The sequence below is a fragment of the Pelmatolapia mariae genome, linkage group LG3_W (assembly GCF_036321145.2).
Source record: "Pelmatolapia mariae isolate MD_Pm_ZW linkage group LG3_W, Pm_UMD_F_2, whole genome shotgun sequence".
NCBI lineage: Eukaryota > Metazoa > Chordata > Actinopteri > Cichliformes > Cichlidae > Pelmatolapia > Pelmatolapia mariae.
The window spans coordinates 74,045,021-74,066,668 of NC_086229.1; the positions used below are offsets into that span (position 1 = coordinate 74,045,021).

At 41.5% G+C, this 21,648-nt stretch overlaps 3 protein-coding genes across 3 annotated transcripts in view; all 3 read left to right on the top strand.

Annotated features, from left to right (window-relative positions):
- LOC134623951 (zinc finger protein 664-like) overlaps positions 1 to 21,648 on the top strand; it is a 507,757-nt gene that overhangs the window by 193,374 nt on the left and 292,735 nt on the right. The window lies entirely within an intron of this gene.
- Positions 4,279 to 5,535, top strand: LOC134623925 (P2Y purinoceptor 14-like). Its single transcript, XM_063468928.1, has 3 exons — positions 4,279 to 4,365; positions 4,469 to 4,728; positions 4,923 to 5,535. The coding sequence occupies exons 1-3, from the start codon at positions 4,279 to 4,281 to the stop codon at positions 5,533 to 5,535; spliced, it is 960 nt and encodes a 319-aa protein (XP_063324998.1).
- LOC134623926 (P2Y purinoceptor 14-like) lies at positions 17,182 to 18,385 on the top strand. Its single transcript, XM_063468929.1, has 3 exons — positions 17,182 to 17,268; positions 17,372 to 17,631; positions 17,785 to 18,385. Exons 1-3 carry the CDS (start codon positions 17,182 to 17,184, stop codon positions 18,383 to 18,385), a joined length of 948 nt encoding a protein of 315 aa, XP_063324999.1.

Consider the following 21,648-nt stretch of genomic DNA (forward strand, 5'->3'; position numbering starts at 1 on the left):
GTGCATCTTGTCAAATAGCGATAATGTGACTATATACGAGATCATCTAAGTAAAAAAGTGCACACACATGAAGTATGTAATAAACGCACATCTTCAAGACACGTTACTGTCTCTGTTTATAGCAGTGAAGACAAACAGGAAATAAGTCAAAGCGCTGGTTAGCAGTTTGGTTACTGTGTTTTTCTTTATCTACGGCGATACTGTTAAACTGAGAGGACATATAAGCTCAAGCAGCTTTTCCTGCTCAACGAAAACTGGAAAAACACAGGTGAGTCCTGCCAGTTCCTCATCCTCAAATCGTCTCTATTTCTACTGATTTCATACTTAACTTAAAAGATGACGTTTAGCAGTTCTTGCCACAGGAAAGAGAAGCACTTCACACAGCTACCTCAGGACCACAGCTGCCTTCTGCCAGTGTTCAAGATTCAGTATATATAAGATAAGATAAGTTAAGACAAGACTTTATTGATCCCATGATGGGGAAATTTTTACATTACCTCAGCTCAGGTACAGAAGGAAAATACAAAAAATACAAACAAATAAAAAATAAATAAGATAATACACTATATACAATGGTAGCATACACAGTAGGTGATTATGTATATGGTTGTGGGAAATATGCAAGACATATACTATATAGCTTAACATAACTATTCTACCACTACCATTCCTATGTATAGACATGAACACGCACACACACACATACACACTAAATATACATACATATACATATACATGGGTCATTCCTACTATTCGGTGCCATTTCAGTGTGATCACTCTTCATCAAAAAATACAAAATTTTGAATTATTTTAACATTTCATCTAAAAGAGGGATTTTCAACCTATAAGAAAAATGTATTGGTCCAGCTAAGGATATTATATTATAATATTTTTTAAAATCAAAGTCTTTACCCATGACGTGCCAAATGTCCACCCTGTTACAGGACATTCAATTTTCTATTAATAACTGTTTTGAATACACAGTTATAGTAATATTTACATTTTCTAAAAGCTACAATGTCCCTTTTTAAAATCTGCAAGGAAATTTCAAATTTCAAAGCATAGCAATAACAGGGGTGACGGTAACAGGGGGGAGATTTTATGCTAAACTTAGCCATTACTACTAGTATGATGAACAACAAGCTAGTACATGGTGACCACTAAGAACCATTTTTAACATGTTTATTAGCCATATTATAAAAATTACAAAAAAAAAATTGTTTCCACTATTAATAAGCGTAACAGGTTGGACGTGTTATGCTTTGCCACATTACAAAATCTTGCTAAAACATTGAAAAAAGGGTTGATTAAAGAGTGGTACTTACTCGTCTTCTTCTTGAAAGTTTTCCCTCCAAAATATGTTACATCCGGGAGTGTCATGTGACTAAAAGAATAATCAGGTGATGTGTTCTATGGAATTCTTATCAGAGTAACAGGCGTGACAGTTGATTCAGGGACACAACATTTTTTAAAGATTTTAAGTGTTAAACATGCATTAATAATAAAAAAGAACATTTGATGAGGAACATTAGAAATAAGCCAATCCAGAAATGATGAAAAATCTAGATTTTTTTTTTTTTTTTAAGTTATATTTGTAACTGAAGTCGAGCAAGCATGACTGGGGACATAGTACTTTAGTGACTTGTGCTAAAATAAAAGTAATTTACTTTTAATGTATTTATCCTGTGTATATATCAACGTGTTCTATGGTAGAGGGGGGTTAAACATACAAGAAAATGGTTTAGAAATAAGCATTAGACAAGTTTTACACTAAATATACCATATTATGTCATTAGGACTCAAATGGCACCGAATAGTAAGAATGACCCACATACATATATACCTGCACACGTCCATACACATAGAAGGTCCATTATGCATGAAGTGGTGACTGTGGATGTCCACAATGTCCAGTGACTTATGACATCGTGATTGAGGAGTTATAGAGTCTAACTTCTGTTGGGATGAATGATCTGCAAAAGCACTCCTTCCTGCAGCGAGGGTGTTTCAGTCTCTGACTAAAGGAGCTGCTCAGCACACTCACAGACTCATGCAGAGGGTGATGTTGGTTGTTCATGATGGATGTCAGATGATGGCTATATCATCTGAGAACAGGAAAGGTGAGAGAACCATGCCCTGTGGTGCCCCTGTGCTGCACCTTGGACACACAGTCATTGAGCCTCACATACTGTGGTCTGTTGGTAAGGTAGTCGATGGTCCATGCAGTCAGCTGTTTGCCTACACAAGCTTCCCTCTCAGTAGTGCAGGCTGGATGGTGTTGAAAGCACTGGAGAAGTCAAAAAACATGATCCTCACAGCACTCCCCGCCTGGTCTAGATGAGAGAGGAATTGGTGTAACAGGTAGATGACAGTGTCATCCACCCCAATTCCAGAGCGGTAGGCGAACTGCAGGGGGTCCATCACTGAGCCCACCAGTGTGCGAAGGTGGTGCAGGATGAGCCTTTCCATTGGCTTCCTCAGATGAGAAGTCAAGACCACAGACCTGAAGTGGTTGGGCTCCTTGGGGTGTGCGTTTTTGGCACTGGAACCACAGAAGTCTTCAGTTCAGGATCCCTCTCCAGACTCAGGCTCAGGTTGAAGATGTACAGGGCCACCTGACAGAGCTGGTGTGCACAGTCCCTGAACAGTCTGGAGCAGATTCCATCCGGACCTGCCTCCTTCCTTGCCTTTGTCCTTTTGAGCTGACGTCTCAGCTGATCTGCATTCTTCAGAGCACACCCTTATCACCTTCTTTGTGAGGGGTTTACTCTTCACCATACTCCATAGGGTTATAAGTGGGGTGGAGAAGGACCAGATTGTGGTCTGAGTAGCCAAGAAGGGGGAGGGGTGATGCGATGTAGGCCTGCTTTGTGTTGGCAAACAATAGATCCAGGGTTTTGCTGTCCCTTGTATGGCAGTCAACATACTGTGAGAAATTAGGGAGAGTGACAGATAGTGAGACATAATTGAAGTCCTCAGAGATAATAATGAGGGACTGCAGATGTGCCATCTGTAGCTGAGACAGTGGAGTGAATGTACTCACAGGCTGCCGTAGGGTCGGCCGATGGTGGGATGTAAACAGTCAGCACAATAACATGTGAAAATTCCCTAGCCAGGTGGTATGGCCAGACACTAACCGCCAACAGTTCAGTGTCTCTGGTACAGTGCTGTTCCTTTACAGTGATGTGTCCTGGGTTACACCATCACTCACTGACGTACATTGCTAGTCCCCCACCTCTCCTCTTTCTGCTCTCCATTGCATTCGGGTCCGCTCTAACCAGATGAAAGCCATCCAGAGTTATGACAGAGTCCGGTGTGTCGTCCGTGAGCCATGTCTCAGTGAACAGTAGGAGGCTGCTCTGCTGGTACTCCCACTGCAGTCTGGTTAGCACAATTAGCTCTTCCATCTTGTTGGGTAAAGATCTTACATTACCCATGAGAATGGATGGAATGCTTGGTTTGTACCGTCTCCTTCTTTACCGTTACTTCACTCCAGCCCTGCATCCCCTCCTCCTACGGCGTAATTTCTTCGCAATCTTGGGTTGCCCAATACTGGGCAACAGTAGCCTCCTGTTGCCCAGTAGCTGCTCCCTACTGTAAACAATGGGGTGGCTTAGAGGTTCTCCAGAAGTGGTGGCGAAAAGTCCCAAAAAGAGTAGAAGACATGCTACTACTGTCATGAAAATTTGTGGGTCCATGTCCAGTTGCACTTCAAATAAAACACCACCAAGAGTTTTGGGGAAAAAAGCTTAAAACACAAGAAAAAAAAAAAGGAAAGGAAAGGAAAAAGCTGGGAGCTGGGGAAACAGGCTGCCTACTGTGGTGCCATCTTGAAAAAAAATATATTCAGTATACTTCAATATTGAGAAGACGTCATGCTGATTTAACACACTGTGAAATGTTGTGCTTAATATGTGTCAGTTTAAAACTTATTTGCTCAGATTCTATGCCATCTGTGAAAAAGAGGATGTCATCTGCAAACATCTGGATTTATATATCTCTACACACATATACACTGTAGTAATATTATGTTCCGAGCTCTTGTTTAGGATTTTATCAAGTGATGGTATAAATGACTGCTTTAATCTCCATGTGCCGTCACTTTTGTATCAAGTGAAAGCTTTCTTAGGGGTGTTTTAGAAAAGATAATGAAGAAATACAATAATCATCCTCAAACACATAAATTTACTTTCATCAGATGAAGGAAGGTTGGTCTTGAACAACCTCTGTGATTTGTATTTATTTTTCAGCTACAGAAGCATGATTGACTCAACAAATATGACTTCATCTCTCAACCACACCCATGATCATTTTGTCCCATCAGTCAACCCTTTCTTTATACTGGTCTACAGTCTGCTGTTTCTGGTACGTTTAAAATTTACAGATTGTACCCTGTTAGAACCTGGCTTAAGGCTCCTCGTGCATGTTTAAAAGTCCTGTCCTCTTCATCCTCTCTGTGTCTTTACAGGTCGGTTTACTCCTCAATGGCTTCATCCTAAAGTTTTACTTTCACCAAGTTCGGCAGCAGGCATCCAGCAGCTTGATGGTCTACCTTAAGCACCTGACAGCTGCTGACTTCCTGCTCTGCCTCTCTCTGCCACTGCGGATAATCCACTATGCCAGCAGTTCTGGCATTGTTTACATACTCCACTGCAGCTTTGGAGCTACTTCACTGTACCTCAACATGTACGCCAGCATCCTGTTCATGGGGTACATCGCTGTTAACAGGTAAGGAACATTAACTGAGTATAATTTGCAGTTCACGATAATGTTAAAACCAGATTTTTGGGTTATTTACAAACTCTTCAGTCCTAGCAACAACATGAATATTTCTTTTCACCGTACAGTGACTTCTGCAGATTTGGCACCGCTGTGACTTTTTTGGTGAAGCTTTTTCTCTTCATTTTCTCTTCTCTCTGCAGGTATCTGAAGATCGTCCATCCTTCAGGAACTCACATCCTGCAGACAGTACAAACTGCCCACATCGTCTCCACGGTCACCTGGGTTTTTCTCCTGGCTCAAACAATCACCTACAACATTATGTTTTTCTTCACTCACAATCCTCTGACCTCTGACCGTTGCTACTGTGGGCACCTCTTCAGTACATCATTCAGCGTCCTTCATAAAACATTTCAAATAAGCTGCACCATCATCTTCCTGTTGGTCTTCATATCCCTGGTCTTCTTCTACTACAGCACCTCCCGCAGGGTGTTGCAGGCACAGCAGAGGCAGCTGGCCTCCTCTGGCTCTGAGAAGCTGGTGAAGTCTCGCAGGAACATGCTGGTGCTGGTCAGCATCTTCTGTGTTTGTTTTGTGCCCTATCACCTGGTTCGTCTTCCCTATAGTTTTTTCTGGAATAACTCTGTGGGTGGGGTGTTATACTACCTGAAGGAGGTGGCCACCATGGTGTCAGTTTTTAATGTCTGTCTGGACCCTCTTGTTTACTTTTACCTCTGTAAGACTTTTCGGGCCCAGGTAAGAAAGATGTCCAGGAGAGTCAACGATCCAACAAAGAGAAAGGGAGAGAGCATCTAGAGCAGCAAGGCAAACCAGCGAGCTGTAAAGTAAAGAGTTTCTGCTGAGTTCAGAGGTCAATATGAGGCTCAACTCAGCAATTCAATTGGAGGTGACGACATCGTGTTATTTAAAAAAAATATTTTCAATAAATTTGAAACATTTTAAAGGAAACCTTTTCCATCCTATCATTAAAAGCTATTTTGTTTGTAACATTTTCGAGGTGAAAATCAATTTTGAATGAGGCTGTAACATGACAAAACGTGAACCACTCAGGACACTCTCTGGATGCACCGTGAGAACCGAACCTCTCTACTGCACACGTGGCTTAGTTTCATTTTTCCACCTCACGCTAGCATGTAGCGTAAACAATTACACATTTATATCTCACTTAATATCTTTCATTCGTTTTTCCAAAACTTAGTCAAAATTGATAAATGATCACCATGTTGTTCTTTTGTGTTTGTATGCAAGTAAAATGAGCGTTGTTCTTTGTGACCTGGATTGTGTCGTTAATCTGTGTCACACAGACTGACTTTAACTCTGTGGTCATAGTGTCCTGTTTCTGATGCGACTACAGGTTCTCAAGTTTTACTGCAGGGCTGTTACCTTTAACACACACACACACACACGCACACACAATAAATCTTAAACTATGATGAGTTTAATGAAAATATGACAGTATTTAAGATGCTAGATTTCAGTTTTATGAATCATCCTGACACGTTCACCAGTTCTTACATTCATCTTGTTGCTTCAGCATGTTTTGAAGCAATCCATCACCTCTGTGATTCACATGGTTTCACAGCAGCGGTCTACATGAAGAGAAGATAAGATAAGATAAGATAAGATAAGATAACTCTTTATTGTCATTGCACAGTCATACATAGTACAATAGTACAATGAAATTGGAAAACTGTCCTACGTCGGCACTACATGTAACACAACACAACACGACACGATACGACACATCACAACGCAACACAAACAACACAACACAGTATAATAACTTAGTAATAAAAAAGAAGAATAAGTGTATTTGTATTACTGTTATTATTGCACATTAATTATTATTGCACGTTGTTATAAATATAAATATTATTATTATTATTACTGTTTTTACCGTTGTTAACGGTAAGTCAAGGTAGGTAGCCAGTCAGGTTTAGCTATTTGCATTGACTAGGGCTATTGCCCTGTTGTAAAAGCTGTTCTTGAGTCTATTTGTTCGGGACCTCAGCAGCCTGAACCTCCTGCCAGACGGCAGCAGCTTAAACACCCCGTGTCCTGGGTGTGTACAGTCTCGTAGGATGCTGCGTGCCCTCTTGAGACAGCGAGTGCTGTACAGGTCCTTCAGGGAGGGAAGAGGATGTCCAATGATTTTTTGGGCCATGTTGATGACCCTCTGGAGTGCCTTTCTGTGTGCTGTGGTGCAGCTGGAGAACCATACATGGATGCTATATGTCAGCACACTTTCAATGGAGCAGCGGTAGAAAACGGTCAGCAGCTCCTTCTTCAGGTCCATTTTTCTGAGGATTCTCAGAAAGTGGAGACGCTGTTGGGCCTTCTTTAAAACCGCAGAGGTGTTAGAGCTCCATTGGAGGTCTGTGTCTATGTGCACACCCAGAAACTTGAAACTGGAGACCCTTTCCACACACTCCCCGTTGATGCTGACAGGCTGCAGCTCAGACTTCCTCCTTCTGAAATCAACAACAAGTTCTTTTGTCTTGGTGGTATTGAGATCCAGGTTGTTATCTACACACCAATCTGACAGCCTCTGAACTTCAGCTCTGTACGCCGACTCATCTCCCCCAGAGATGAGCCCCACCACGGTGGTATCATCTGCAAACTTGATGACTGCGTTGTCTGGGTGGGTACTAACACAGTCATGTGTGTACAGAGTGTACAGTAGGGGACTCAGTACACAGCCTTGTGGGGAGCCGGTGTTAAGGCTGAGGGCTGAGGAAAGATGAGGCCCCACTCTAACTCTCTGTACACGGTCTGAGAGGAAGTCTCTGATCCAGCGGCAGGTGGTAGAAGGAAGTCCGATTTCCAGCAGTTTAACTATTAGTCTGTCCGGGAGTATCGTATTGAAAGCAGAGCTAAAGTCAACAAAGAGCAGCCTGGCATAACGGCCCGGCACTTCCAGGTGAGAGATGGTGGTGTGGAGCGTTGTAGTAATGGCGTCTTCAGTTGATCTGTTAGCTCTGTATGCAAACTGGAGCGGGTCGAGTGTGGGTGGCAAGCAGGACATGATGTGACGTCGGACCAGTTTCTCAAAGCACTTCATTATAACAGGTGTTAGAGCAACTGGTCGGTAGTCGTTGAGGCTGCTAATGTTAGTACGCTTTGGCAGTGGGACAATTGTGGCTGACTTTAGGCACGGTGGGATGCAGGACTGGGACAGTGAAGTGTTGAAGATCTTAGTAAAGACATATGAGATATATGAGCTATATCAAAATATGAGCTATACATCAGCACTTGTAGCTACTTGCAGCAATAATATAATGTTTGCAGCTGTACATGACTAATTATCGGTCACATTTTCTTTAGATGTTGTAAAAAATAATCTAAAGGTTTTTAAATTGTGTGCAAAGATTTTTTTTATTTATGTGTACATCAACAACGTGACATGTGAAATTGAGACACTGATAGAACAGTTATAAATATAAATGTCTTAAATTCAGTTCCAACATTGCAACACACCAAACTGTTTTTAAAAATCAGGTCTCACATTTATTCTGTATAGACCTCAGGCTCCACAGACATACAAGCACAGGGAGGCACAGACAACCCTGAACAATATGGCCGGTGGGCTTCTGTATGTTTTATATTTTTTGTATGTTTGTATGTTGTGCATGACTAACACAGCGGCTACTTCCTCCTACTGTTTCCACTGAACCGATGGCTGAGGTTACAGTCAGATTTCTCAACACAAAACTAATAATAGAGTGTGTATAGCTGTGGGAAAGTGTGTGTCTGTCCTGTACGTTGTGGTGAAATATGTGTAATTTTTGCTCTTCTGTTGATAGTTATGAACAAATATAGCTGCAGTGATATCATTTGTAAACCCTTTTTTTTCCATCAACACCTGGACATTAAACTTTATTGTAACACCTAAAAGAACAACCACACTGAGACGCGTGTTAACGTTCAGTGTGAGCACAGGAAGTGGTTTGAAAGTCTAAGACCTCAAGTGTCATCAAGAAGGCAAAATTCACAGCCTTGCTGTGGTTTGATGCTCTTTTCTGATTGGCTGTTGTTTAAGTGAAGAACTTTCTGAGTTGCTCAGTTGGGTTTGTGCTGTACTCTTTAAGATTGTGTTATAAATAGCACAAGGCCTGCATGTCACATACACTAAATGCTTCCTGGATTTTGTCTTTCACATTAAAAGTTTATTGCCACCACTTCACTTGCAACACTTATGCGAAAGCAAGGGAGGAAGTACTGAGTTTTATTCATGCGATTTTGAAATATTGGAACAGCGGATGTGTGTTTTGTTCTCATAAATTTGTGCACTGAAAAGGATAGACAACAGAAAAACATGGAGGAAATATTCATTTTGAATCTGTTGGAAAATGTATTTTCCTCAATATAAATCTCTTTTAAGGAGGTGATGGAAAATGTAAGTGACAGGGAAAGAAAGGTAAGTGACATCAGAAAGTGAATGGTAGCTGAGAATCAAACAAACTTTTTTTAATTTTAAGTTTCAGTTGTACCAAATATCTGAATCAATCGATGAATAACTAACCCCATCTGCTTAATCATCTTCAACACCCTGGAGGACAGAGGGTAGATTTTAGATGCTCTTCAAGATTACAGTGACCAGTGATTCGAGGATATAGTTATGAAGAAGGCCCAGAACATATGCTCTCTGGCCAAAAATGAGAACCATCTTCTAAAAGAAGTCACCCGGCAATCTGCCCCAGTACAGCATCGCCTGTTGACAAAGACTTTACTGACAACTTGGATTCAATCAATAAGCATTTTTCCAGTTTCAATGTGTGGTTGCCCATGGTGGAGATTTTACCGGGAATTTAAATCCCTGAGAGGATCCCTGAAGTTCAACCTGCAGCACGTCGAAACGCTTGCTGCTGAAAACCCAATTCTGCGGACTCGGTCAAATCTCTGATCGAGAATGTGACCCATCTCAATACAGAAAATAAAAAAATAAAAGAGACTGTTATTGATCTGCAGACCCGAAACATAAGAGATAACCTTTTGTTTTCTGGTATCCCAGAGTCTGCTGGAGAGTATGCGGAAACCTCTCCTGTCCCTCCTCCCGTTCCATCACACCACCACTGTCCCCTTCTGGCCACATGTGCCTCAATTTTAGTCCCCAATCTAGACATCCACTGTAGAAAAGTCTTTGTTAGCATGAACTACATTACCCAGCAGCCTTGGTGAGGTCATAGGACTCATGGGACTCCTGAGCTAGTGAGCCTGACTTAGTTCCTGGGCTGACAATGGAGAAGAGAGCTGCTGGGACGGAAAGCGAACAGCCCATCCTGTGTTTGTTGTGAATGGTGTGTGTCACATAAACCTGACTTAATGTTACATGTGTAAGATGTCGCTGTAGCTCGAGGGGTAGAGCAGGTCACCTACTGATCGGAAGATGTCTGTGAAGGTTCTCAGTCATCCAGGTCATCGTAGTCTAAGAAGCTTGGAAAGAAAAGCGTCTGGACTTCTTTAAGTTGTTTGAAGACGTTTCACCTCTCATCCGAGGAGCTTCTACAGTTCTAGGGTCAAATGGCGGAGAGTCCCAGATTTAAACCCAGTGGGAGTTTCCCCCCAAAGAGGGACAAAAGGCGTGAAAATGGGTGTAGGTCACAATCAGCAAAGGTTTCGGGTGAGCTCATTGTGAAACCTGGCCCCACCCTATCATGTGATTTCCTGTGGTCAGATGGCCCAGGATGTGAGTGGGCGTTAAGGCGTCTGGGAAGGGATCTCAAAACTGGATTATAGATGGCAGACAGTTGGTGTCGTAAACCACCGCCTCTGTTCAAAGATGGTCGCTCACAGTTGCTCTTCTATGTTGTGCCATGCGCTTGTGAAGTGGCTGTTTGGTTTCTCCGATGTAGAGGTCTGGGCCTTCCTCGCTGCACTGTACAGCATACACCACATTGTTAAGTTTGTGTTTAGGAGCTTTGTCTTTCGGGTGAACCAGTTTCTGTCTGATTGTGTTGCTGGGTCTGAAGTACACTGGGATGTCGTGCTGATACACCGGCTACATAGGGGATGACAATGTTGTTGCATTTGTCCTTCTTATCCTCCCTCGCTGGTGTCTGATCTTCTTTTCTGTGCATCTTTGCTGGCTTTATAAATGCCCAATTAGGATAACCACATGTTTTAAGTGCTTCCTTTACATGTGTGTGTTCCTTCTTTTTCCCTTCAGGCTTAGAGGGAACATGTTCTGCCCGGTGGTGTAGGGTCCTGATTACTCCAAGTTTGTGTTCCAGAGGGTGATGGGAGTCAAAGAGGAGGTACTGGTCCGTGTGTGTGGGCTTCCGGTAAACTTCAGTGTTGAGGTTGCCGTTCTCTTCAATGTGCACAGCGCAGTCCAGGAAAGGCAAACAGTTATCCTTTGTGTCTTCCCTGATGAACTTGATTTTTTTGTTAATGTGCGCAGTGAAGGATTCCACTTCTTGTGTCTTGTCACCCTATCCTACATGTCTTAATTCTATGGCTTTTAGTTTTTAAATTTTTATTGTTTTTAACTTGTATTGTGTCTTTTACCTGTTCTGCTATGTATCGCTTTTATTTTATTTATCTCTTTAGTTGTACAGCACTTTGTTTGAAAGCGCTTTATAATTAAAGTTATTATTATTATTATTCCCCCTGTCCCTCTCTGCCATTCCACCACTCCAACAGACCAAAACATAGAAAATAGCAATAGTCATCCTTAGGAGTGTCCTGTTCACCCCAAAGGATCTCAGTCGCTGTAGCAGGTGGATGAGAGAAGGCCCGATGCAGCAGGTAGGTGACAGTGTCATCTACCCCGATGTTCGGCTGGTAGGCAAACTGCAGCGGGTCTAGATCTCTCCCGACTAGTGGGCCAAGGTAGTGTAGTAAGATATTCTCGATGGTGTTCATCAGGTGTGAAGTCAGGGCAACGGGTCTGAAGTGGTTTGGCTCCTTGGGGTGCGTTGCCTTTGAGACTGGCACCAAGCAGGAGGTCATCCACAGAATGGGGACCCCGTCAAGGCTGAGACTGAGGTTAATGACATGATAACCTCAATTGATTCTGCAGTTGATTCCATCCGGACCTGTGGCCTTCCTGGTTTTCATCTTCCTCAGCTGACTTCGCACATGGTCAATTGTGATGGAGAGGCGTGGGGGGAGAAGGCAGTAGAGTCATTGAAGGACAAGGAAAAGGGGGAGAGGTGAGCTGCATTTGATGTCCCCGGTGCTACGGGAGATTGCAGAGATTGCTCTGGCGGATGGGGAAGGGAAGGGCTACTGAATGAAACCTGTTAAAAAACTGGTTTAATGTATTAGCCCAAACCTGGTCTCCAGACTCTGGACCCTCCGCTCACAGTGCTCCGTCCAGTGATGGTGTTCAGTCCTCTCCACATACCTCTGGTGTAGCTCAGCTGGAGCTGCTCCTCCAGCTTCCTCCTGTAGCTGTCCTTTCCCCTCTTCATCTCTCTCCTTAGCTCCTTCTGGACTCTCCTCATTTCCTCTCTGTTTCCAGATCTTAAAGCCCTCCTTTTCTGCTCCAGCAAGGTCCTCAGATCTGGAGTGAACCATGGCTTGTTGTTGGAGTAACTCCATACTTTCCTGGTCTATATGGTGTTATCCACGCAGAAGTTGATAGAGTCTGTTATGCAGGTGGTTAGTGTGTTGACATTCCCCCATATGGGCTGCATAACACCTCCCTGTCTGTAGTTTGGAAGCAGTCTTTCAGTGCCATGCTTGCCTCTTCAGACCATGGTCTCATATACCTTGTGTTGGAGGTTGTTTAAACACAAAAGGTATGTGTGAGGGAGCCAGTTTATGGTCTGAGCAACCCAGTGGGGGGAGGGGTGATGATGTATATGCATCCTTAGTATTTGGATACAGTAGGTCCAGTCTTTTGGTATGCCTGGTAAAACAATCCACATACTGGGAGAAAGTAGGGAGAGTTGAGGACAGTTCCAGAGCTGTGGAGAGACATTTCCCATAATGATCGAGGGTACAGATGGTTTGTACCGTCTCTTCCGCTCTTGACACTTAGCTCCAGCTCTATAGCCCCGTCTTTTTTTCTGGTCGTCTTTCTCAGGTAGAAAGCTACTATGATGGAGGTGACCGGGAGCTCCTCATGATCAAACGAACTCTGGAGGAGTGGCACCACTGGCTGGAGAGGGGTGAGCACCCGGTTTTGGTCTGGACCGACCATAAGAATCTATGCTACATCTGGATGACCCAACAGCTATACTTTTAACCCTTTAAAGCTGGTTGGAGCGGGCACGCTCCGTTTTGCGTAACTATTTTTAAATCCTGGTAGAACTGCATTAACGTAAACTAGCGCAATAATTTTTTTGCATATGAAACCGGAGGAGTTGTACTTACTCTTATGCCATCAGCTTGTCCTAGGTCACGGTTTCCCTCCACATATAGCTTTTGCATAAAAAGCACTTGCAGCAACAAAAACATAATATTCCAGAAACACGCTTTGCCGATCCGATCAGCTGTTCGTAACACTTCCTACGTCCATCAGCGCGGACTATCGCATGTCCACCATGACCTGCCCGAAACCAGAAGTGACATCATTTTGCAAAAATGAGGGGGTTTTTTCTTTCTTTTTTTTTTTTTTTTACCTTCAGGTCCTTATAAGCCTATACTGGTGTTTTTAAAAGTTATGTTTGACTTTATGACTTTCTGTATCGTTTCTGGGATGCTTAGAACTCAAATTGCACTGCTGGAAATAGTTTATTTTGATGCATATGCTGTTTTTTTTTTGTTTTGTTTTTTTGCAAATTTGCATTATAATATTTATTTTCGTTTTTCCTGCAGTATATAAAAATTGGTGTATTTCAAAAATAAAACTATAAAGACACTCTGTAGAACATCTGACTAATGTTGTTCATTAATGCTGCTTTAATATACCTGTTCCGTGTAGTACGCTGCGCACGCACGCAGTGAGACAGCGCGTAGCTTAGACCCGCCCCCGAAAGTGAGGTTGCTTACGTGTAATGTCTGCTCTGTTACACAGTAAAACAAAGTTTGCTGGCGATCACGAATCCAGAGTCATTACAGAACGTCAAACACACTCAAAATAAATTTCCTGTGATGGGAAACTATTTTGTGCAACTTTTTTGTATTTACAGTTTTGAGGGATAAGCCTCTTAAATTTCTCTAACTAGAAATATATGTAAAAAAACAAAAACAATTTTCAACTTTTTTGTAGTTTATTGCACTTTTTTTTTGTTGCAATTTACGTAATTACTATGCACTTAATCCATACAAATTATTAAAATTTGGGCTATAATGGTTGTATTGATGTATAGCAACTTGAAATGCTCCCAGAAGTGGCACTACAGCATGTAAAAATATAATATAAGCTCTGGCGGACTTGGTTCTATGGTAGGTCTTAAAGTGTTAAGGCTGTAAGACTATTTGGATGCATCACATAGAAAGTACCCTGAGACAACTGTCATGAATTAAATGACAGAGATTGTCAGCAAACACCCTTTAGAAGAGGCCGTGTATCAAAATTGCAACTCACAGAGAGTTTTAGTAGAGTTTAACACACTGAATTCATTAAACACAACAAAATATGAAGATGGGTTCTTTCAAAGAGGAACCTCAATGAAAACGTTTTTCTTTTCAGCTCCAGAAACATGGTTGACCTAAAAAAAAAAAAAACGTGACTTCACTTCTGCACCAGACATTGTTGTTGAAAAAACATCAGCCAAACCTTTCTTTGTTCTGATCTGCAGTCTAGTGTTTGTGGTAAGTTTCAGATCTTCAGATTAGATCTCCAAATTGTGTTATGTGCATGGTGCATGTAGCAAAATCCTCCTCTCTCATCCTCTCTGCTTCTTCAGGTGGATTTTCTTCTCAATGGCGTCATCATAAAGTTTCATTGTTGTTGAGCTTGACTGCAGGTGTCAAGCAGCTTGATGGTCTACTTGAAGAACCTGATAGCTTCTGACTACTAACTGATCAGATAAGAAAAAGACATGTCTATTTTGAAAGCAGGTCATTGCCCCTGTTTAGCAGTGAAGAGAAACAGGAAATAAGTCAGAGTGCTGGTTGGCAGTGTGATTGCTATGCTTCCAGATGTACAGTGACACTGTAAAATTGAGAGGACATAACCACTCAAGTAGCTTTTTCTTCTCAATGAAAACTGGAGAATCACAGGTGAGTCTTGATGGTTGCTTATCTTGAAATATGTTGCACTTCTGCTAAATTCATACTTAATTTAAAAGACAACTATTTCAGCTCCTGATATGGGGAAATGCAACAGTAAATAGTTTCAGGTAAATGCCCTCCTTGATTCTCCACTCCAAGAGGGGGCCTAACGGTACATCTTTCACTATCTTACAATGCTGTGATTGCAGCCATTCCCCAACTCTCTGGGAATCGTACTCATGGCCATTAACCAGTGGGCTTTGATCAGTGGTTGTTGATCAATAGTCATGACAATTTGGACATTAATGATCAAGGAACTGATCTTAGAGCCCATTGCTCATTATGCAAATGTACTGTTTATAAGGTTGGGGAAACCTGCAGTCACCTGAGACCGAAGAAGTCACTTGGACGAGTTACGAAACGTTTCTCCAACTGAAAACGCTGCGTTCAGATGAACACAATCAACCTTTTGGGATCTACTTACCTGGATTGAGTATGCATCAAGATATCTTGTTTAGGATTTTATTACCATATTTTTTGGACCATAAGCAGCACCGGATTATAAGGTGCACCGTCGATGAATGGGTCTGTTTTCATCAAGGCTTATTAACCTCCTAGGACATGCTGTCCACATATGTGGACATCACATTTTGGGTTGTCTAGACCAAAATACTAAATTTTGCTCTACAAGGGCCTGATATCCACTTACGAGGATCTCGTTTAGACCCAGAGCAAACAATATTGTTTGACTGATGGCCCTTAATATAAAGACTTTGGACTTTACGTTTCCCAATTTCTGCTTTAAGTTGTTTTGTTATTTACATAATAATGTAGATAACCTAATAATTATCCTTATTGCTGTTTTAGAGGAGCGGTGCTTCAAAGGATAGTTGCAGATTCCTGTCAGAATCTGCAGATTATACAGTACAAATAAAATGTTCACGTTTCTCCAACGTTGTCTTCCCAACAGTTTCACTAACATCTACACTGGATGGCCAGTAAGCGTTCGCGATGTCTTCTGCGGTGCTCATAATTGGTGTCTGTCTTGTGTCAGTGACGTAAAAGACGGATTTAATGCGACATGACCATCAAACAGCAGTCGCTTTCTAAAACATCGGATATGTATCGGATTCAGTACCACATACAAAAGTGACCCAGATTGGATTTGAAAATATCGGATTTGTGCCGTTCACACTGTCATATCATGATCGGATATGGGTCGCATAGGGGCAAAAAAATCGGATTTGATGCGCTTTCGCCTGCAGTGTGAACGTAGCCATAGAGACAGACAACCATTCGCGCTCACATTCACACCTATGGGCAATTTGGATTAATCAGTTAACCTATCCCCACAAAGTGCATGTCTTTGGATGGTGGGAGGAAGCCAGAGTACCCGGAGGGAACCCACGCAAACACAGGGAGAACATGCAAACTCCACACAGAAAGACGCCGGCCTGATGGTGGAAACGAACTAAGGACCTTCTTGCTGTGCGGCAACGGTGCTAACCACTGTGCCACCGTGCTGCCCACAGCTGTTTCTGTATTTATTTATGTTGGAAGTAATAGCAGAGCTGTACGTTTTCATTTTTTCAGAAATCTCTCATTCAGAACATGGTATATTATCTTTAGATGGAAGCTAGCAAGCTAACTTCCTGCTAACTTCTAACTCCCTTAAATGTAATAAATTCTGTTTTCATGGATGCCTGGACGTTAAACTTAATTATTGCACCTGGTAAAGCAGCAAAGCTGATCATTTTGTTAAGGATAAAAGAATTTAGACAGTTTTTAACTCTCAGTCATGCTGCAGTGTTTGTTTGACTTTAAGAGCTGAAGTGGACGTTTTTGAGTTTTGGATTACTCCGTGTGACTCCTGACTACTGTAGCTGTAATGCTCTGACAATCCATCAAGCGTCGCATCTTCGTAGCTTACCAAAGTTGTACTAAAATATTTTTTGACAGATTTTTGAGCGCTGTGTACCACATAAAGTCGGTCTGAGGTCTGTAGGCACAACCAGAATTCATACAAAAGGCGCACCGGATTATAAGGCACTGCCAATTTTTGAGAAAATGAAAAGATTTTAAGTGCACCTTATAGTGCGGAAAATATGCGTCAAATACAGCACAGCTTTAATCTCCATGCTCTTTCACTTTTGGATTAACTGAAAGCTTTCTGAGTTTTTAGAAAACTGTGAAAATGATGAAATATAATAACTATCCCCAAACACATGCATCCACTTTGATCAGATGAAAGAAGGCAGCTCTTCTTAGTGTGTGAAGTTTCTCTGTGAATTGTATTTATTTTTCACCTACAGAAGCATGGTTGACCCAACAAATATGACTTCATCTGTCAACCAGACCTGTGATCTAGTTGTCCCATCAGTCAACCCTTTTTTTATGATGGTCTACAGTTTGGTGTTTCTGGTACGTTTATAATTTTCAGATTGTGCCCTGTTAAAAATTGGTTTAAAGTTCTATGTGCATATATCAATGTCCTGTCCTCTCTGTCTGTCCTTTTTCTCTTCAGGTAGGTTTAATCCTCAATGGCATCATCATGAGGTTTTACTTTCGCCAAGCTCAACAGCAGGCATCAAGCAGCTTGATGGTCTACCTGAAGAACCTGACAGCTGCTGACTTCCTCCTCTGCCTCGCTCTGCCACTGCGAATAATCCACTATGCCAGCAGTTCTGGCATTGTTCACAGATACTACTGCGCTTTTGGAGCTTCTGCCCTGTATCTCAACATGTACGCCAGCATCATATTCATGGGGTACATCGCTGCCAACAGGTAAGGAACCTTTACTGAGGTCAGACTCAGTTTAATGGATGAACTGCCTAAAGCATCGACAATTCTTTTGATCTTAATAGTAAAAAAAAAATATATGCGCCACTTTTACTAATGATTGAAAGTGTAACTGCCTCCTTTCACTTCTCTCTGCAGATATCTGAAGATTGTTCATCCTTCAGGGACTCACGTCCTGCAGACAGTACAAACTGCCCACATCGTCTCCACGGTCACCTGGGTTTTTCTCCTGACTCAAGCAATTACCTACAACATCCTGTTTTTCATCTCTCACAATCCTCTGACCTCTGACTCTGGCTACTGTGAGTCTCTCTTCAGTACGTCATTCAGCGCCCTTCATAAAACATTTCAAACCAGTTGCACCATCATCTTCCTGTTGGTCTTCATATCCCTGGTCTTCTTCTACTACAGCACCTCCCGCAGGGTGTTGCAGGCACAGCAGAGTCAGCTGGCCTCCTCCTGTGCTGACAAGCTTTTGAAGTCTCGAAAGAACATGTTAGTGCTGGTCAGCATCTTCTGTCTTTGTTTTGTGCCCTATCACTTGGTTCGTCTTCCCTATACACTTCTGTGGACCAGCTGCTCTGTACGTCAGGTATTGTACTACTTGAAGGAGGTGACCACCATGGTATCAGTTTCAAATGTCTGCCTGGACCCTGTTGTTTACTTTTTCATCTGTAAGACTTTTCGGGTGCAGGTGAAAAAGATGTCCAGGAGAGTCAAAAAGTCCAACATTTTATAAAATGAAGAAATTCGCATTTGTATTTTGTTGCTGTTGCTGCTTTCAGCTAGTAGACATGTGGCTGATTTAGGATAAATAAGCTTAATCAGTCTATGGTCAAATTCATAACATAGAATAAAATTACATATATTTTATAAATAAAGAGTTTCATTTGAGCTCAGAGATCAATGTGAGGCTACAGTCAGCACAAGCGCACTTCAACATAGGCAGCAGATTTAAAATGAATAAACAGAACCAACCTGTGTTTAAATTAAACAATGCAGTGTTAAATGTATAAAATCATCTCCACCACAGGCACAGCCTGAATGGACCTGAGCTCTATCATGGGATAACAGGGCATGCCCACGGACCAGAACAGCTCCGTAAAGATGTAACTATTTCTGGGGCAGTCTCTGCAAACAGCAGATGTCTTCATCAGTAGAGGAGTGCAATTCAGGCCATTGTCATAGCCTGGTAAACAACTGAGCTCTGTATATCTTCTTATGATGGCCCCTGAAGCTATGGTCCTGTCAGTTGATCAGCTGGCCTTGCTGCAAAGGTGTTTCATCAGTTTGCTGATCATTACAATCCTTCCAACTCTCACTAGCTGCAAATGAATGCTCATGAGCACCCTCAAAAACCACCTCACACCTGACTTGGTGCTCAGTGACTACTCATGCAATCGTGGACTCAGCCATACAGGAAAATTGTTAAGAAATAGACCAAATTATGATGATGTGCTCCATGAGACACATTTTGATAAAAAGAAGAAAAATTATGATATAGTTGATTAAAAACAATCATGCTGGCTGTCATGCTGTCCCTGCTGTTCTGGAGGCCAAGCAACAGTCTATGGCTGGCTACCCTGCTTTCTACACAGAAATGCGCACACACTTAAAGCACACACACACACAGTACTTGCTGTTTCTTCTGTCTACCCCTGTTCTGCCTTTTGTCTCTGTTTTAATGTTGTCACTTGTCTATTAACTGAAAAAAAGAGAATTTATCGAGACTTGATAAACAATAAGTAAGTAAATATTGTTTATTTTGGTTTATTTCAGCTAATTGGAAGAAAGGTGACATGTTATATTTTCGTCTTATTGTTAATTAATTTGCAAGAATTGAAAGCTAACTTTTTCACTTTATCATTATTGAATATTTTGTTGGTAATAAATTCGAAGTGAAAATGAATCAATTTTGGAATGAGGCTGTAACATGACAAAACATTGAGCAAGTGAAGCACTGTGAACTCTCCAGATGCACAGTGAGAACAGAACCTCCCTACTGCAGGCGTGACTTAGTTTTTAACCTTCTTCTTTCCACTTCAGTCTAACATGTAGCGTAAACAATCACACATTTATATGGCATTTACTTTCTTTCAGTTGTTTTTCCACAACTTAGTCAGAATTGATAAATGATCACCATGTTGTTCTTTTGTGTTTGTATGCAAGTAAAATGAGCTTTGTTCTTTGTGACCTGGATTGTGTCGTTAATCTGTGTCACACAGACTGACTTTAACTCTGTGGTCATAGTGTCCTGTTTCTGATGCGACTACAGGTTCTCAAGTTTTACTGAAGGGGTTGTTACCTTAAACACACACACACACACACACACACACACACACACACACACACACACACACACACACACACACACACACACACACACACTAAATTCAAAACTATTTTACCGTATTTAATAAAGGTTTATTTAAAACTCACAGCATTTAAATGTTAGATTTCACTTTTTTGAACTTTAATTCACTCGGCTTTAATCGTCTAACACTGAACTGCTTCCTCCCAAAACTCAGGTGTAGCATCTGGTTTAGTTTTTTCTCTGAATGTTCAGTGAGTTCATGAATTCAATCACTCTCTACTGCTTAGTTGATACTTGTTTAGACTCAGTTTTTAAATAGATTTGAATGAACAATGTGGATTCTCTGTATTTCACAGTGTATTTTAAAAACATGAACAGTTTTTATGGTTTTGTATGTTTGAGTGAAACCACAGCATCTACTTCCTCCTCCGGTTTCCACTGAAGTGATGTCTGAATCATCAGTGACATTTCTCAGCACAGAGATGATAAGAGCGTACACGATGTGCAACTGGAAAGATGACACAGTGTGGCTGGAAACTGCTGACAGGTTGAAAAGAACACTTTTCATGATGCTTCATGAATAAGAACTGTCTTCTTTTAACGCACATTGTACAATAACACTACTGCTACCACCTCTTTTTCAGTGACACCCGGACATTAAACTTTATTGCATTATTTTGGAGAACATCGACACTGAGAATCTTATTGGAGCTGAAAGAATTTGGACCATTTTCACTCGGCTGGAAACTTAGAACTGCCTGCATTTGGGCCCTAAATGACATTCAGCACTTTATGATCTTATCCAGTGTTTTATTAATTTAGAAGAAAAACAAACAAACAAACAAACTAAAAAATCTAAGTTAATCTGAAAAAATATAATCTAAAACAGCCATGCACAGAAATGACCACCAATAACACTACACGTATTCAGTAACGAGAGCTTCATCAAATCATCACGCTAAAAATAGATCTTTAAAAAAAGCGTCTCATCTTTAGTGACATATGAACTGAAACGAAATGAAGCTGAATCTGTGCATTTCCGCTGAAATTTTATGATTTATGAATTGTACATTAATGTTGCCAACACAGGAAGTGTATTGAAAGTCTGAAACCTCAGACTGTCATGAAGGTGGCCAGTCCAGAGACTTCCCGTTTTCTGCTGCTGTTTTGATTCGCTTTCGCTTAAATGAAGAACTGGGATTTTGAGAATATGTCTTTTATAGTTTTACTTTCACCACCTGTAGGATCATAGAGCAAACCTAGGTGGAATCGCTGGTCTGACTGGACTCAATACTGTGGTGAGTAAAAGAGACAGAAAGAAGTCTGCTTGGGCTTTTGTGTTGGGAAAGTTTCATGATTATTATTGTTTTTTTCATAGTTTAGTCCTCAGAAGAGGAACCAATTTGTGGGAAGGAAAAATCCACTGTGGTAGGAGGTATAGAGGAGGTGACCTTCACTGTTTAAATTGGATTAGCGGAGTTGAAACGATCTTTATTGTTTTCCCGTTTTCTTGAGACCCTGTGGTTTTGGTGAAATATTGATTTGATGAAAATTTTTTTGAATGTATGAGTTTATTTTATGCTCAGGATATTTACAATTTCCTTTTACTTGCATTCTTCATGAAAAGTCTTCCATGGCAGTAGAGAGTAGTGATGGGTACCGGTATCCGGTGCCACATAAACGGTAGT

Bases quoted from the DNA above. Each gene is read 5' to 3' on its own strand.
- LOC134623925 (XM_063468928.1), top strand. From the start codon at position 4,279: ATGACTTCATCTCTCAACCACACCCATGATCATTTTGTCCCATCAGTC. The intron at 4,366-4,468 runs GTACGTTTAAAA...GTGTCTTTACAG, and splicing joins TCTACAGTCTGCTGTTTCTG to GTCGGTTTACTCCTCAATGG. The intron at 4,729-4,922 runs GTAAGGAACATT...TTCTCTCTGCAG, and splicing joins GGGTACATCGCTGTTAACAG to GTATCTGAAGATCGTCCATC.
- LOC134623926 (XM_063468929.1), top strand. From the start codon at position 17,182: ATGACTTCATCTGTCAACCAGACCTGTGATCTAGTTGTCCCATCAGTC. The intron at 17,269-17,371 runs GTACGTTTATAA...TTTTCTCTTCAG, and splicing joins TCTACAGTTTGGTGTTTCTG to GTAGGTTTAATCCTCAATGG. The intron at 17,632-17,784 runs GTAAGGAACCTT...TTCTCTCTGCAG, and splicing joins GGGTACATCGCTGCCAACAG to ATATCTGAAGATTGTTCATC.